General features: G+C 55.4%; 1 protein-coding gene across 1 annotated transcript in view; it reads right to left on the reverse strand.

Annotated features, from left to right (window-relative positions):
* Window positions 1-4,360: 4,360 nt before the first annotated feature.
* The window catches only part of RERE (arginine-glutamic acid dipeptide repeats), a 164,604-nt gene continuing 153,731 nt past the window's right edge, over window positions 4,361-15,233 (reverse strand). The window contains 9 exon segments of the mRNA XM_030231967.2: window positions 4,361-7,196; window positions 7,968-8,148; window positions 8,315-8,461; window positions 9,760-10,480; window positions 10,953-11,175; window positions 11,399-11,807; window positions 11,810-12,770; window positions 13,423-13,536; window positions 14,936-15,097. Coding sequence (XP_030087827.2) covers window positions 7,163-7,196; window positions 7,968-8,148; window positions 8,315-8,461; window positions 9,760-10,480; window positions 10,953-11,175; window positions 11,399-11,807; window positions 11,810-12,770; window positions 13,423-13,536; window positions 14,936-15,097 — 2,952 coding nt within the window. The 3' untranslated portion in view covers window positions 4,361-7,162.

The raw sequence follows: 15,233 nt of genomic DNA on the forward strand, positions 1-15,233 counted from the left end.
TCCCCACCCTGGGGATGCCCAGATTCTCTGTCTGCGGAGGTCTCTCCTTCCCAAGCTCCCAAGCACGGCACAGATGCTCCAGGCTGGAATTCCTGATTCCCGAGGATCTGCTGCCATCCCGTGGCAAATCCTGCCATGGCACCTGGGGCCTCAGGGGCACGGGGACAACAGCCCTGGCCACCCTGGGGAAGGGAGGGAGCCCCTCGGTGCCCTGGTCAGTGCCCCACGATCAGTGTCCCATGGTCAGTGCCCTGGTCAGTGCCCTGGTCAGTGCCATGGTCAGTGCCCTGGTCAGTGCCCTGGTCAGTGCCATGGTCAGTGCCCCATGGTCAGTGCCCTGGTCAGTGCCATGGTCAGTGCCATGGTCAGTGCCCTGGTCAGTGCCCCACGATCAGTGCCATGGTCAGTGCCATGGTCAGTGCCCTGGTCAGTGCCCTGGTCAGTGCCCGAGGATCAGTGCCCGAGGATCAGTGCCATGGTCAGTGCCATGGTCAGTGCCCTGGTCAGTGCCATTGTCAGTGCCCCATGGTCAGTGCCCCCCATCCCCCCCTGTCCCTCCCCTCCTGCCCCTGCCCAGGGCCACCCTCAGTGCCCAGAGGCCTCCCCAGGGCAGCCTTGCCCAGGCCCTGGAGCCCAGCTGGGCACAGGAACCTGGCCAGGGCCAGCAGCCAGCAGCTCGTGTTCCCTGATTTGCAGACACTGAGAGTCTGCTCTGCAGTGCCCAGAGCTGGGGCTGGCACGGGGGAATCCTGGGCAGGCACTGCCAGGGTCAGCCTGCTGGTGAATCTCAGAGGAGGAATCCCGTGGCAGGGCTGTGAGCACAGAGCCTGTTTCACATCCTCGGCCAATGAACGATGTCTGAGAGAGCCCTGATCCATTCCAGGGGCTCGGACAGAACCAGCAGGAGGGGCAGGGGCAGAGCCCAGAGCCTGGCTTCACAAAGTTCCAGGGACAGCAGGCTCAGCTGCTGCTCTGCTGGCCCAGAGCTGGGCACAAACAGCTCCTCTCACCCCTCTCACCTGCAGGGGATGCTGCTCTCCTCATCCCAGGTAAATCCAGGTAAAGCCAGCCCCTCTCAGCCCTCACCTGCAGGGGATGCTGCTCTCCTCACTCCAGGTAAAGCCAGCCCCTCTCACCTGCAGGGGATGCTGCTCTCCTCATCCCAGGTAAATCCAGGTAAAGCCAGCCCCTCTCAGCCCTCACCTGCAGGGGATGCTGCTCTCCTCACTCCAGGTAAAGCCAGCCCCCCTCACCTGCAGGGGATGCTGTGTCTGCTGCTCTCCCTCGCTCCCGGTCAATCCAGCTGCACACTCCGAGCTGCTCCTGCCGGGTCACTGCCGAGCAGGGGTCAGGGCCAGTGAGAGCAGCGCTGGAGAGGTGCAGCATCCCCTCCTCCGGGCTGCAGAGCTGCAGGACAGGACAGACAGAAGGAGTAAATAAGCCCAGCAGCCAAGGTTCAAACCACTCTGAACTTGGGGCACTGCAGTTACAAACCTGGAGCTGTGAGGATTCAAGGCTCTCAAACCCTGCACTAACTTCTCCTCCATCTCTGCTGCATAAGCAATGGAATCCATTTGTTTGCAGCTCTTTTGAAAGAACTGAGCTGTAACTGAGGGGCAGTGAGAAGCTTCACCCTGTTCTGTGCCCAGGGCAGCCAAGGCAGAGCAGCAGCAGCCGGGGAGTGGTGGCAGAACCCAGGACAGGTTGGCACAGGCCTCGCCCAGCCCTGGGGACAGATCTCTCCTCGGAAATTTGTCACGAATGCCAAAGTGCTGCTGGAGAGAAAGAAAAGCCTGGAGGTGCAGGCAGGGTTCCACACCCAGCTCCGAGGGCAGAGCAGCCCCAGGGGCCATCGCCACCTGCCCGGGCCGTGAGGCTGCCACAACTCACTCCGGGCACCCCAAACTGCAGGAAATGAAACACAGGCACACAAAGCCCTGCTCGGGGGCTGCTGCCAGGAGATGCACATCCAGAACCCACACTTTAATGCAGAGCACAAAATACCTTTAAAAAGTTGTTTTTGCAGTTTGGGGTGGCCTCTCTTACCTGCTTTCCCTTTTCAGGGTGGGGCCAGAGAATGCCAAACTGACTTTGTCCCAGATGTGCAGGCAGATGTTTCTGCACTCAGGGGACTCAGAACATCTGTTTGTGTCAGGGGCTTTGTGCTGAGCTCCTTTACTGCACCCCAACCCAAGCTGAGCCTGTCCCAGGCTCGGGGGGAGCACTGGGAGCTCTCTCCTATTTCCCTGAGTCCCTCCTTGAGGCACCTTCCTTCTGCCCCCCTCAAAACCCCAAACTGTCCCTGCTCCCCCCCAGACCCAGACCCTGAAGTGTCTCTGCTCCCCCCCAGACCCACAGACCCCACACTGTCCCTGCTCCCCCCCAAACTGTCCCTGCTCCGCCCCAGACCCACAGACCCCACACTGTCCCTGCTCCCCCCCAAACTGTCCCTGCTCCCCCCAGACCCACAGACCCCACACTGTCCCTGCTCCCCCCCAGACCCACAGACCCCACACTGTCCCTGCTCCCCCCCAAACTGTCCCTGCTCCCCCCCAGACCCACAGACCCCACACTGTCCCTGCTCCCCCCCAAACTGTCCCTGCTCCCCCCCAGGCTGTCCCTGCTCCCCCCCAGGCCCACAGCATTCCTTCTCCCCCTCCTTTCTCTCGGCTCCATCTGACACACCTGCTCAAAACCAAACCGGTCCCAGCAGCCCAGAATACATTTCAAATAAACACACAAAACCCTTTTATTGACATGAATAAATTGATCGGGACCATTACTTTGGAGCTGCTTGCCACAGAAAAAAGCCTCTCCAAGGCAGCCCGAGGCAGGGCAGCAACATTTACATTTAGATGAAGGCATTTCTGTCACAACACCTCCCAACAGTTCCTGGCCCAGAAACTCTCCAGAAGAAATCAGTGAAGCCAAGGAGCTTGGCTTTAATAACCTGGAAGGAAAAGGGAGAATTTGTTTCTGCAATCCACTGCGTGTTGTAGTCTGGAATCACAATCTGCAGCAAAGCAATGTGAGAGCAGAGGGGTGACACCACCGAGTGCCCTTTGCTCCTGAGGGTGCCCTGGCACTGCTGCAAACACTGCTGGTGAACCCTTTTATTCAAAACAATGCTGCTGATGCCCATTTTATTTAAAACACTTCTGCTGATCCCATTTTATTTAAAACACTACTGCTGATCCCATTTTTTGTTTGCCACTCCATAAAGAGCATGAAGCTGTGAAGGAGTGAACTGGAGAGAAGGATGAAGTGACAGCTGGATGACACCAAAACAATCCAGCTCAGAGGAAGGAAAACCCCCAGGTATTGATCCAATCCCACCTGTGCTGTTGGAGCCTCCCAGAGCTGTGCCAAGGTGCAGGTGACAAAGGCACACAGCTGATGGCTCCAGCTCTCCCCCTGCCACAGCACAGCCCCACAATTAACACGTGCACTGTTCCATTTATCCTGGGGTAAAAGTCCTCCCCAGCCCCGTCCCCGTGGAATTCATCACACCTGGGAACTCAGGACCTGCTCAGCAGGGCAGGGCAGCCTGAGCCCCCTCAGGTTCCACACTGAGCACAAGGAATCGAAAAAAGAAATGTCAAAATAAATAGCACAGGCTCGGAAAAGCACCTTCAGGAGCTGTTTCCAGCAGACAGGAGCTGAGCTTCCCCTGATAAAATGCCAGGGGAATAAACAGAGCAGCCTCTCATGCCATTTGTCATGGAGCCCCCCAGACCAGCTCAGTGTGCTCAGAGCAGCAATTACCCTGGCCTGAGAACAAATCCCAGGCTCTTTTGTTATTCCTGATAAATCCCAGAGCAGGGAGAAGCTCCCCACCCCCCTCCTGACAAACTCAGCTCTGCAAAGCTCCCTGGGCCACACCAGGGCTGCCCTGGGAGCTGCAGATGCTGACGCTCCCCTGTCACACACTGCAGCCCCGGGGAGCCACCAGCTGAGGGCATTGAAGGAATTTCAGCTTTTCAGTGAGCAGGGAGCTGCTGGGCATCTCCCCCTCTGCAGGTACCCTGGGGAGGGTGCTCTGGCCAGCTCGGGGTCAGCTGGGCTCCACCCTGGCACAAACAAGGAAAAATCTGTGTCAGGAAAAGCAACTCCCAAAAGTGCAGCTGCAGGGGGATCCCCGGGGTGTTGCACTGGGACCCAAGGGTGCAGGACTGGAACTGGACACAATGCTGCTGTTTGTGAACTCTGCATTAAAACCAAAATTATTTCAAAGAGGGGAAAATGAAGCCAAGAGAAGACAGGTTTGAAGCAGACGGGGTGAGAGCATCCCAGGTGAGAGCAGCTCCTCTCCCACCAACAACAATCAAGAGACACATTTCACTTGCAGGCAAAACCTGGCTGCTGTAGTGTAGCTTGGTTTTATTTATGTCCACAAATATTTCAAAAAAATTACAAAATACTCAAATGGAGAGAACACAGAAGTCACGATTTCTGGGTTTCTACTCTGTTTACACTGTGTTATCCCATGGCAAACTACTCATATATACATTAAGCTTCAAGATATATATAAATGTAGCAGTCAGAATGTACACTCTGCTCGAACGGTGCAGTGAAACAAGCTCAACCATGACGACATAGAACAAGAGAGACGGTTCAAAAACACCAAAGCAAAATCTTGAAATAAACTTTCGGAACAGAGGAAAAATCAGAGAGATTTCTTGAAAGAAAATCAAAAGGTCTGGGTTGTTGTTTTTAACAGGGCATCGAACACTGAGATGGCTTCAGAAGCCCCTGCAGGTAAAGTTGTAGTTAATCACTGGTAAAACTGAGCAATTTCAGGGCTTAATTACTGAATGATGTGAGCAAAAAAGCTCCCATAAAATTATGAGAATGCTCTTCTGGGAAAAAAAAAATATCAATGAACAGCTTTAGAACAGACTGCAACTTCAGCTGAGAAATAAGGAATACAGAGAGGACCACTGGAGGGAATCAGCTTTTCCTTCTTCTGAACAACTATGGCTAAAAACAGCAAGAGAAGGGTCAGAAGAAATGGCTCAAGTGGCTGAACTCTCCCAAACTCCCCAATTCCACACAGTAAAACAAAAGGAGGGGAGAAACTGAACTGAAATGTGCCCAATGAGACCTTCAAAGCAAACTGAGGCACTGCTGAGCAGGCTCATCCTCCTGGCTGCCCAGCCGTGAGCAGGAACAATCCCTGCTCCACAAGGAAACCTTCCCACCCCAAGGACTTCCCCTCCCTCCCTCCCTCCCTCCTGGCCTGACCTCGAGGTTCCCCACCCCAGGAACACAACCTGTCCCTCCAACACCTGCACCCAGAGCTACCCCAGCAGCACTGAGAAATCTGCAGTGGGGCACAGCAAAAGGGAATTCCAGCAGGAAAATCCCCTGCTCTCCCTCTCCCCCTGCCTTGGTGGGCCTGGAACGTTCTGCCCAGGGGGCTGAGCAGCAGAGGAGGGTGAGCACTGCCTGCACTGAGCAACTACAACTTCACCAGAGGGGCTCAGACCAGTCCTAGGACACAACCATCACACTGGACAGCTACAACAGCAGAGAGCACTCGTCAGTGGGAGAGAGAACGGGGGGAGCTGTGCTCAGCAGAAAAAATGAGCAGCAGGTTCAGATGTCCATTGGTCGCATCACCCTCTGCTCCAGCAAAGAAAAACTGGGGAAAAACTGGGAAAAAACCGTTAAAAATCTGCCTGGTAAGCAGAGCTGTCTCCTCTAGTGCTCGCTGTGTGCTCCTCTCCTCTCCCCACCCTGGAGGGAGCAGCCAGGAGCAGCTGCCCTGCAGGACTCTGGGGTGGGAGCCAGTGTCACTGTCCCAGAGCACTCAGCTCCTCAGGGACACAACACTGGGGGCAGTTAAGCAGTTTCTGCTTATAAAAAACCCAAACTCAAACAGCCAAAGAGAAAAACAGACTGGTCCTTGCAACACAACTGAATGAAAACCGAGTTGCCAAGTCCACTTTCCTTAAGAAGTTCTCCCTCCACAGGAGGCCAGGACAGGCACGTCCTCCCCAGGTGTGCACACCAGCAGGGCTGCACTGCTCTGAGCCACGGAACTGCCTCCAAAGAGATTTTTACAACAGATTATTCCTCTGAACTTTCTGCCCCAAGTCTCAACCCAATGGAGCTAGGTTAAGTTTCAACTCTGACAGGAAAGAAGTGGTTTATGGCCACACAAAAAGGAACTGCTGAGGGTGGCACCAAAAAGGCCAGCGGGGTCCAAGGGACATCTGAGCTGCTGAGAAACCCAACTCAACAAAACCAGCTGCAGAACAGAGAGATGGAACACCAACAAAAACCCCCAAACAACCAAACCAACCAAAAAACCAAGAACAGAAACAGTCATTTGCAACATTATCCCTGCAAATCCCTTTAATGCTTATTGTTGATATCAAACCAAATGTCAAGCTTTTACCCATTTGAAATTATTGATACCCATCGTTCCCTTTAATTAAAGGGATAATTATATATATATATTTTATTAAAAAATCAACTCTGTATTCTGTCAATACCAGGTAGGAATTCACAATTTGTGATGTTACTGAAAATCAAGATAAACGTTTCTGGAGTTTGTTTTGTTTTGTTTCTCCCCTCTACCCAAAAAAAGTTATTTACAGACTTAAAAAGCCATGCTGCAGAACTGAGCTCTCTTTAAAATTATGAAGTTTTCCTACAATGTATTAAAATAAAAGTAGATTTTTTTTTATTATTATAGCACTTGGATTCAGAGCTTGTTATGTCACCTACTTGCAATCCTGTTTTTTTTTTAATTACCTATAGATGCATCGAGTGTCCCTTCACGCACAGTGACTTGTGTTGTGAACCTGATTCTAGCACCTACTGAAAACAAACTAGTAAGAAAAGAAAAAGAAAAAGGAAAAAAACCAAGATTGCAGGAAGTTCTCTGAATATTCCACACAGTCCTGTATTTCCAAGAGGCTTCTGAATACGTTTTCATGCAGGGAGACCCACACCAGTCTTGAGAAATCTTCTCTACAAATGAACACTATGCTGATAAGTCTCTACTTGTTGGGTGGTTGCTTCTGTTTTAAATATATAAAGAAATCTTTATAAGATATTCTTTTCCTTTTGTAGCTCTTCTCGTATGTAAAAATGTTCCACTCCTTCCCAAGGCCTGGGGTTTCCATAGCCAGCGTTACAAATAAATAATTTATTACAACTGTTTGTCGCCTTCTTTTTTCAGTCGGCTGCAAGAGAAAGAAAACTCCTTTTAACACAACAAAGGAGGTGTGAGACCCAGGAGACTGCTCTGCCCTCCTGCCACCCCTGCCGGGAGCGGGGGCTGCAGGTTCTCAACCCTGAGCACTGCCACAGACATATTTTATCAAAAATCCTTTTGTCAGGATCTTTTCTCCTGAGCAGCTTCAGCTTCCCCATGTTCTGCTGCTTTGGAATGGGATTTGGAGAATTGTTTACCCAGCCTGTGAAATTGTTTTTACTCGATGACCAATGGCAGCCACCTGTGAGCAGCCACAGGATTTTATTACCATTCCTTCCCTTCCTTTCAAGCCTTCTGATGAAATCCTTTCTTCTGTTCTTTTAGTATGGTTTTAATAGATCATTTTCTTTTAATATAATATCTATCATAAAACAATAAATCAGCCTTCTAAGCATGGAGCCAAGAGTCTGATCTCTTCCCTTGTTGGGGCTGCCAACAGAGCACCACCCTGGGCCCTGCCCTGGCACAGGGAGCCCCACAGGGGCACAGCCACCAGTGCCAGCTGTGCAGGTGGGACAGGACTGGGGATTCTGCACTGGGGGACACTCGGCTGCTCTCCTGCTGTGCCACAAGTCTGGGCCTCCCTTCCCAGCTGCCCCAACCAGGTCTGAGCACAGCTGTCACCTGGAACTGCATCAGGGCCCAGCAAGAGAGGCAGAAATTCCCAGGGAAAAAGAGGAGGAATGTGGAGAAGTGTGATGGCACTCCCAGGTGCCCAAAGCCCCCCTCGCAGCCTCACCTGTAATAATCTTCCTGACTGGGTAGGTGCCCGCCGTGCATGTGGGGGTGCCCGTGCAACCACTGCTGCTCCATGGCCAGTCTCTGCAGCTCGGCCGACTGCGCGTGCATGGCCTGCAGCTGGTGGGCTGCTGACATGGGAGGAGGGATGGCACCAGGCAGGTCCCGAGGGTAGGGAGTACCTGGGGGACAGGCAGCACTTTCACACTCTGCTTTGCCCCGGGTTAGCCACCACAACCACCCAAAGGCACAGCTCGACTCCCCCCGCTGGGAAAGGTTAAACCCCAGAACCACAGATGGCACTGCAGATCACACCAAGCCCTGCAAAGCACCACAAAATCCTCTCACCAAAGACTGGATGCCGGAGCATTTCATGCTCGTGAGGTGGCTGCCCTAGCAATGGGTTGGGGATGGTCCCAGGCGGGTAGGGAAAACGTGCCAGGTGGGGTCCAGCTGCTAAGGGATCCACCAGTGGATGGACAGGTCCTGCTGAGCCTGAGAGAGAAGGAGACAAAGAGTTTCCACCAGGGAAAGGGACACAGAGCCAGAACAATTCCTCAGCTGGTGCACGGCACAAATGTGGGGTCATTCTGCCCTCTGTCCATCCCCGCTCCGAGGAGACACAGGGGCTGTAAAGCCTTGAGCACCAGGGCAGCCACCTGGAGCAAGGTGCACCCAGAGCCCCTCACTGTGCCTGAAGCTGGCAGGGCACAAAGCCAAATTACTGCTCACACACACAGAGCCTTGGCAGGGAACTGCCTTGGCTGTGTCTGCAGCAGCCTCTCTCTGCACGGGGAGGGACAATGGACAAGCCAAGCTTTTGTCCAGAACAAGCACCTGGGGAGCATCCAGACTCACCTGCACAGAGGTGCTCAGTGACTGGCTCACCTGCCAAGAGAACCCTTGTACACACAGGGCCTGGGTCAGATCTCCTCTGCTGCCAGGGGCTTTGCAAACCTGCCTGCACCTGAGCCCCTCTGTGATTTCTGCAGCAGCAGGAATGCTGATACCAGCACTGGCACCTCTTACCTGCAACCCCCAGCCCTCAACAACCTCACACCACCCTGCAGCTTTCCTTGCTGTCCAGCCTGGCTTCTGCAGCAGCACTCACACTGCCTCCAACTGCAGACATGGGCATCCCAGCCCGTTCAATGGACACTGCTCCAGGGCACAGGATTCTGCAGGTGCTTGCACAAACACTGCACTGGTAGCCACACACCAGGACCTGCATTTTACTCTGACTTTCTCCTCCCCTCACTTGGCAGCTGCAGCTCCTGGTGCCTGGCTTGCCTGGTTCTCTCCAGTCTGTCACCAGAAAAAGTGAAAATTCCTGCTGGGTGCCTCATCTCCAGCACTCCAGACCTCTGGAGCAGTAACCATGTACCATGCTTCAGAAATGGGCAAGGCACAGATTCACTTCTGAGACTGTGAATTATTACAACTGTAAGGTGCTCCTCTAGGACAGCAGTACTCAAAAAAACACCAACCCACACCAAACCAGCAAACCTCTCACAGTGAGAGTCTGAAGGAAGATCACTGTGGTGTTACCATCACCCTACAAAAAGTAACTGCACTTTAGTTACCACAGCCTTCCACAGCATAGAACCACAACAAGGACATGACAACAGGGATTTTGCTGTTTGAGTTCCAGGGTCAGACTGGGCTCGTTCTGAGCTGCTCCCAGGGAAGTGCCCAGCTCCTGGAGCACAGGGATTTTCCTATTTGAGTTCCAGGCTCAGACTGGGCTCGTTCTGAGCCGCTCCCCAGGGAAGTGCCCAGCTCCCGGGGCTCACCTTGGTGTAGGGGGTCCTGCTGGTGTAGGTGTAGATGCGAGTGTATGTGCGAGTGCTGGTGGTGGTGGGGGGTGACGTTGAACATCTGCAGCCGCGCCAGGGGGTCGTTGGTGAGCGAGGCCATGCGCTCGGCGTGGATGCGCTCGGCCGCCAGCCTGTCCGGGTAGCTCATCTCCGGCCGCAGCTGCGGCCCCGCCAGCGCCAGTCTCTCCCTCTCTAGCGGGTTCAGCCCCGGGTGGAAGGAGGCGAAGGGGTGAGGCCCCGCCGCGGGCGGGATGGTCAGCGCCCCGTGCCTGGCGAAATGCTCCATGGGGTTGGTGGCCGGGTGCAGCGCGTCCAGCTCCGGGGGCTTCACCTCGAAGCCGGGCTTCATCCTCTCGCGCAGCTCCCGCTCCCGGATCTCGCGCTCGCGGATCTCGCGCTCGCGCAGCTCCCGCTCCCGGATGCCGGGGTCCACGTTGTACAGGCCGGGCATGTGGTAGGCCAGCAGCGGGTCCGTGGGGTTCAGGGGCACGAAGAAGGGGTGGTTGCGGTTGGTCGGGGACATGACGTGGGGCCGCGCGTACTCGCTCAGCGTCCGCAGCGCCGGCGTGTCCGGCCCGATGTAGGGGGGCACGGCCGCGATGGTGGTGGGCGGCGGCTCGAAGGAAGGCCTCATGTGCGCCGGCCCGCTGAGCTGCGACTCGCCGAGACGGCCCTCGTGGGACGAGCTGGACACCTTCTGCTGCACACAGCGGGGACAGAGCCTCAGGTCAGCACAGCTGCCTTGGAGCAGCTCAGCCACACACCCACACACACACACACAAACACACCTCCCCTCCACAGCCAGCCCCTCTGCCAGGACACAGCACTCGTGTGCCTGCACAGGACACAAAGGCATTCGCTGTGCCTGCACTGTGCTCTCCTGCTGCAAGGTAAATGCCAACAACTGGCCTAGTTCTGCCCAGCCACTCTGGCTTCCCACAGAAGCAGACCAGGGACAGAAACTCTCCGTTTCATCTAAGGAGAAGACAGTCCCAGGCAGGTCAGAGGTGCTCAGAGCGGGCTGGATTTCAGTCCATACACACAGCTCCACGCTCAGAGACCCCTGACAGGGTTAAAGTGCTCCTGGGGATCTGCATCCTGCGGCCATCACCCAGGTCAGACCCAGCCATCAGTTCCCTCACCCAGCTCTGAGCCAGAGCTGCACCTACCGCAGCTCTTTCCGCTTCTCTCTCTCGCTCACGCTCCCGCTCTCTTTCCTTCTCTTTTTCTTTTTCTCTTTCCCTCTCTTCCCTGGCTTTCTGCTCCGCTTCCCTTTTGGCCTTTTCGATGGCCTCTTCTCTCTTCTTGGCCAGTTTGGATCCTGCCAGAGGCATGAAGTACAGGTCTGCCCTGGAGCATGAATTGTAGCCACGGTCCAGGTGCTTATAGAACCTGAAAGGAACACAAGAGAGAAGAGCTCAGCCTGGGGAAATGTGCAAGAGCGTGGGATGTGAGAGCTGTATGACCAAAATAAAAAATATCATTCTACACTTAGACCAAACACCACCAGCTCCCCAGAAAGCCAGGATAATATTACCTGTACTGTACTGGCTTTATAGGCACAGACAGTGGATGATAAAGCAGGGAAAGCAGAGCACTGATGAAAGCTCCGTACCTGGCTGACTGACTGGCGTGACTGGGGATGTCCACCACCGTGGGCTCTGGGGATGGGCTCCGGGGTGGAGGGGGAGGGCTCTCCGGCTCCTCAGCCTCATCAGGGACCTCCTCCTTGATCTGGATGGGTGGCAGCGTGCAGGCTGTCACCACGGGCACTGTCCCACTAGAAGCTGCTGACGTGGAGATGGGGGTCTGCAGAGGGATGCCAGGCACGGTGGGCGGCGTGGAGGTGGAGGGGCACGAGGGAGGCGTGATGGAAGGGGGGCCCCCGGGCACAAAGGGGTGCTGGGAGAAGGGGGGCTGCGAGGAAACCTGATGGAGTCCGGAGGGGGGGTGACTGGCAGGAGGGGGAAGGCTCTGGCTCTGGGTCAGAACGGGAGGCTGGGCTTGCGAGGACTGCAGAGGTGGCTCTGAGGCATCAGCTGCAGGGGAGGAGGGTGCGCCGACGGAGGGTGGTGAGTGGACAGCGAGCTCAGGGGCTTCAGAGCGGGCGGCGGGGGCAGGTTGGAGTTCATGGAGAACGGAGACGGCCCCGAGAGATGGGGAGGGTGCTTGTGGGCCGGAGCAGTGGGGAGCTGCGGGATGGGGGTGGTGGGGGGAGGTTTGATGTGAGGCATGGCCATGGGGGCGGGCGGCAGCGGCTGCTCGCGCGGAGGCTGCGCCTGCTGCAGCGAGGCCGTGCCGGGCAGCACGGGCTGCGACACCTGCAGCCCCGAGTGCGAGTGGGACGGGGCTTGAGTCTGGAGGGGCACCTGAGACTGAGCGGGCTGGGCGGGCAGGGAGAAGGGCTGGGCAGGCCCGGGGCCGTGGGGCAGCAGCGGCTGCGCCTGCAGGCCGTGCGGGGCAGGCTGGGGCTGGCCGTGCAGCGCGGGCTGCGCGTGCGGCTGCGCCGGGGCGGGCTGGCTCTGCGACACGCTCAGGGGCTGCAGGGGAGGGTGAGGCGAGGGGATTCTCTGCGGGTGCAGCGCGGGGGCCTGCTGGATGTGCGAGTGGGGAGCCGGGGGAGCGGAGGGCTGGGGCTGGCCCGAGGGCTGCGACGCGGGCGGTGACACCTGCGCGGGCGCCGGGGCAGAGCTGGAGGCGGGCGGCGGCGCCGGCAGCGGGGCTGGCACCGGCGGGGTGGGAGCTGCAGCCTGGGCAGAGCCGCTCTGGGCCGGCAGCACCTGCGGCTGCGCCTGCAGCACTTGCTGCTGAGCCGAGGAGTCCGAGTCGCTCTCGTTGTCCTGGGGGCTGGGGATGCTGGGCGACGTGCTGCGGTTGTCCTGGTCGATGTCCTTGGGGTCGCTGCTCCCCTCGTCGTTGACGCTGCGGCTGTCGGAGCTCTCGCCCTCACCCTCTCCCTCCGAGGGGGAGTTGGGCCTGCTGATCTCCTGTGGGGAGAGGCAGCAGTGTCCACTGAGCTGGGAAAGGCACACCAGGACGCTCCGGGTGTGCCACAGCATGGGGTCTGTCACACGGGCTCTGCAGACACAGGGGCAGGGGAACTCTGAACCTCACAGGGCCTAAACCAGCACAGGAACACAAACAGCCAAGGGAAGTGCAAAGACAGCAGAAGCAGGACCCCTCCACAGTGCCCAGGGGCAACAGGAACAAACTGAAATACAGGAGGGGTCCTGCTGAACATGGCAAAACTCTTCTTCACTATGAGGGTGACCAGCAATGGAAGAGATCTGTCTTGTGACAACTCCAAGGTGGTCTTCTAACTTGTCAGAGAAAACAAAAACCCAAATTTAAATTGAAAAAAATGGAGGAAAACAGTGGATAACAATCCAGTGTACTCCTACATGGTTGATATTAATAGTAAAACAAAGAAAAAACCCAACTTCTGGACTCACCCCAAATCACTCCACTGTTTTCAGCAGGAGGAACACATTATAACGTTGGTCACTTTCCAGCCACGGATTAAGTTACAATTTGCTGTGGCTTAAATGGATTTGATGTTTTTGGTTTGTTACCAGATTTGCACCCCCTCCCCACCTCAAACCATTCTCCTAAGAGGAAATACTCCTCTGTGGAACTCACTTGAGTTTTGGATTTTTTGGCATTGGACCTGTCAGGTTCTTCCGTGTCAGATGCTGCCTTTTCTCGCTGCCTCTTGGAGTTCTTGAGAGGAGAAGATACCTCTTCTTTTATCTTCTGCCCCAAAGGAAACAGAACACAACACTTACCAGTGGTGTAAATGTAAAAGTAAGTTGAGTGTAGGCCAGTGCCACCCTCTTCAGCACAAATTAAGGAGCAGCAGAACTCAGGAGTTGACATAGTCAGTATTTAAGAGCACTCCAATACAAATCCAACTAGCAGGAAAAAGGCAAAGTGCACAAAGCATTCCTCATCTGAAGGGATATTTTAAAGAGAGCTGGGCAGGACCAAGTCCATCAGGAACTCACAGCAGATCACCTGGCCCAGGTCACCCTCCCAGCACAGACCAACACCAGTTACTAACTGGTGCAAGACAGAGCCAGAATTTCTGCAGGAGACAGGATAAGCCTCCTTCTGCTACAGGAAAGTCTTGCTCTACTCTTGATATTTTGAGAGGAATATTTTTAGATCCCCTCAAATACAGGGCCAACAGTGAATAGCTATTCTGAGATTACTACCTTCTCCCATGGCCTGGAAAAGCTCTGTGCATCACATAATTACCTAACTTTAAATTCTGCCAAGTTTTCAGTTTTAAAATGTGAAAACTTCCTCCATGCTCATTTTGACTTTTTTTTTTTGGTGGTGTAGTATTTATTTTTAACTTGCTACTTCTCAATTCACACTGCTTAATGGTAAGCCTTCAGCTTCATGTGGCTTTGTTTCTTTAGAACTCTCTTGGAAAGGCACTCAATTCATTTGAACAGACTCAGCTGTCAGCTTGCTCTGAACAATCAAGCCAATACACCTCCAGAAAACAGCAGCAGCCTCAATTACTAAATGTTCATACTCCTTTGTAAACAAAGATTAAGTACTGCTTACAAAAAATCCCCAAAACTGTCTACTTGTCTTAAATTCAGCATTTCTGATCTGCATTACTCCCCTGAGCTTAATGCTTGCATTTGCATCCAGAGTGGAGGGATTGCTTCACTGTGAGAGCAGTGAGGTGACCTGGGGCTATCGGGGAGGTTGGATCACTCCCACCCCTGCCTGGCCAGACACAAAGCAACTCCAGGCTGCCCCACTCTCTGCCTTATCCACACTCGGAGGGTTCTGGGTCACAGAGAGACCCAAAAACTCACAGGGGTTTGGGTCACAGAGAGACCCAAAAACTCACAGGGGTTTGGGTCACAGAGAGACCCAAAAACTCACAGGGGTTTGGGTCACAGAGAGATTCCCCAGCCTCCCGTACCTGCCCGAGAGGCCTCAGGTGTGCAGCCCTGGCTGGGAGAGCCCAGGGGAAGGGTTACCTGCCCGAGGGAGCCCAGGGGAAGGGTTACCTGCCCGAGGGAGCCCAGGGGAAGGGTTACCTGCCCGAGGGAGCCCAGGGGAAGGGTTACCTGCCCGAGGAGCCCAGGGGAAGGGTTACCTGCCTGAGGGAGCCCAGGGGTGGGGTTACCTTGGTGGATTTCTTGACAGACTCGGCCTTGCTGTCGTTGCTGGAGGTGCTGGCGGCGCTGGGCGAGTTGCGGCCGCTGGAGCGCACGTCCTCGGCGATGGGCGAGGCGCGGCCATCGGGGCTGGCTGCCTGCTTCTTCCTGCCACTGCGTAGGGTCGACATCTGGGGACAACAGCCAGCTCAGCTCAGCACTCAGAGAGCCCTCAGGGTGCTCTGCCCCGGCAGGGCCACGGGGAGCACAGCCCTGGCACAGCCTGGCAGCAGAAAGCTGCAGTGTTTGGCCTTGCTCCTTCCTCCT

Source organism: Serinus canaria, chromosome 21 (genome assembly GCF_022539315.1).
Source record: "Serinus canaria isolate serCan28SL12 chromosome 21, serCan2020, whole genome shotgun sequence".
In the NCBI taxonomy this organism is placed as follows: Eukaryota; Metazoa; Chordata; class Aves; order Passeriformes; family Fringillidae; genus Serinus; species Serinus canaria.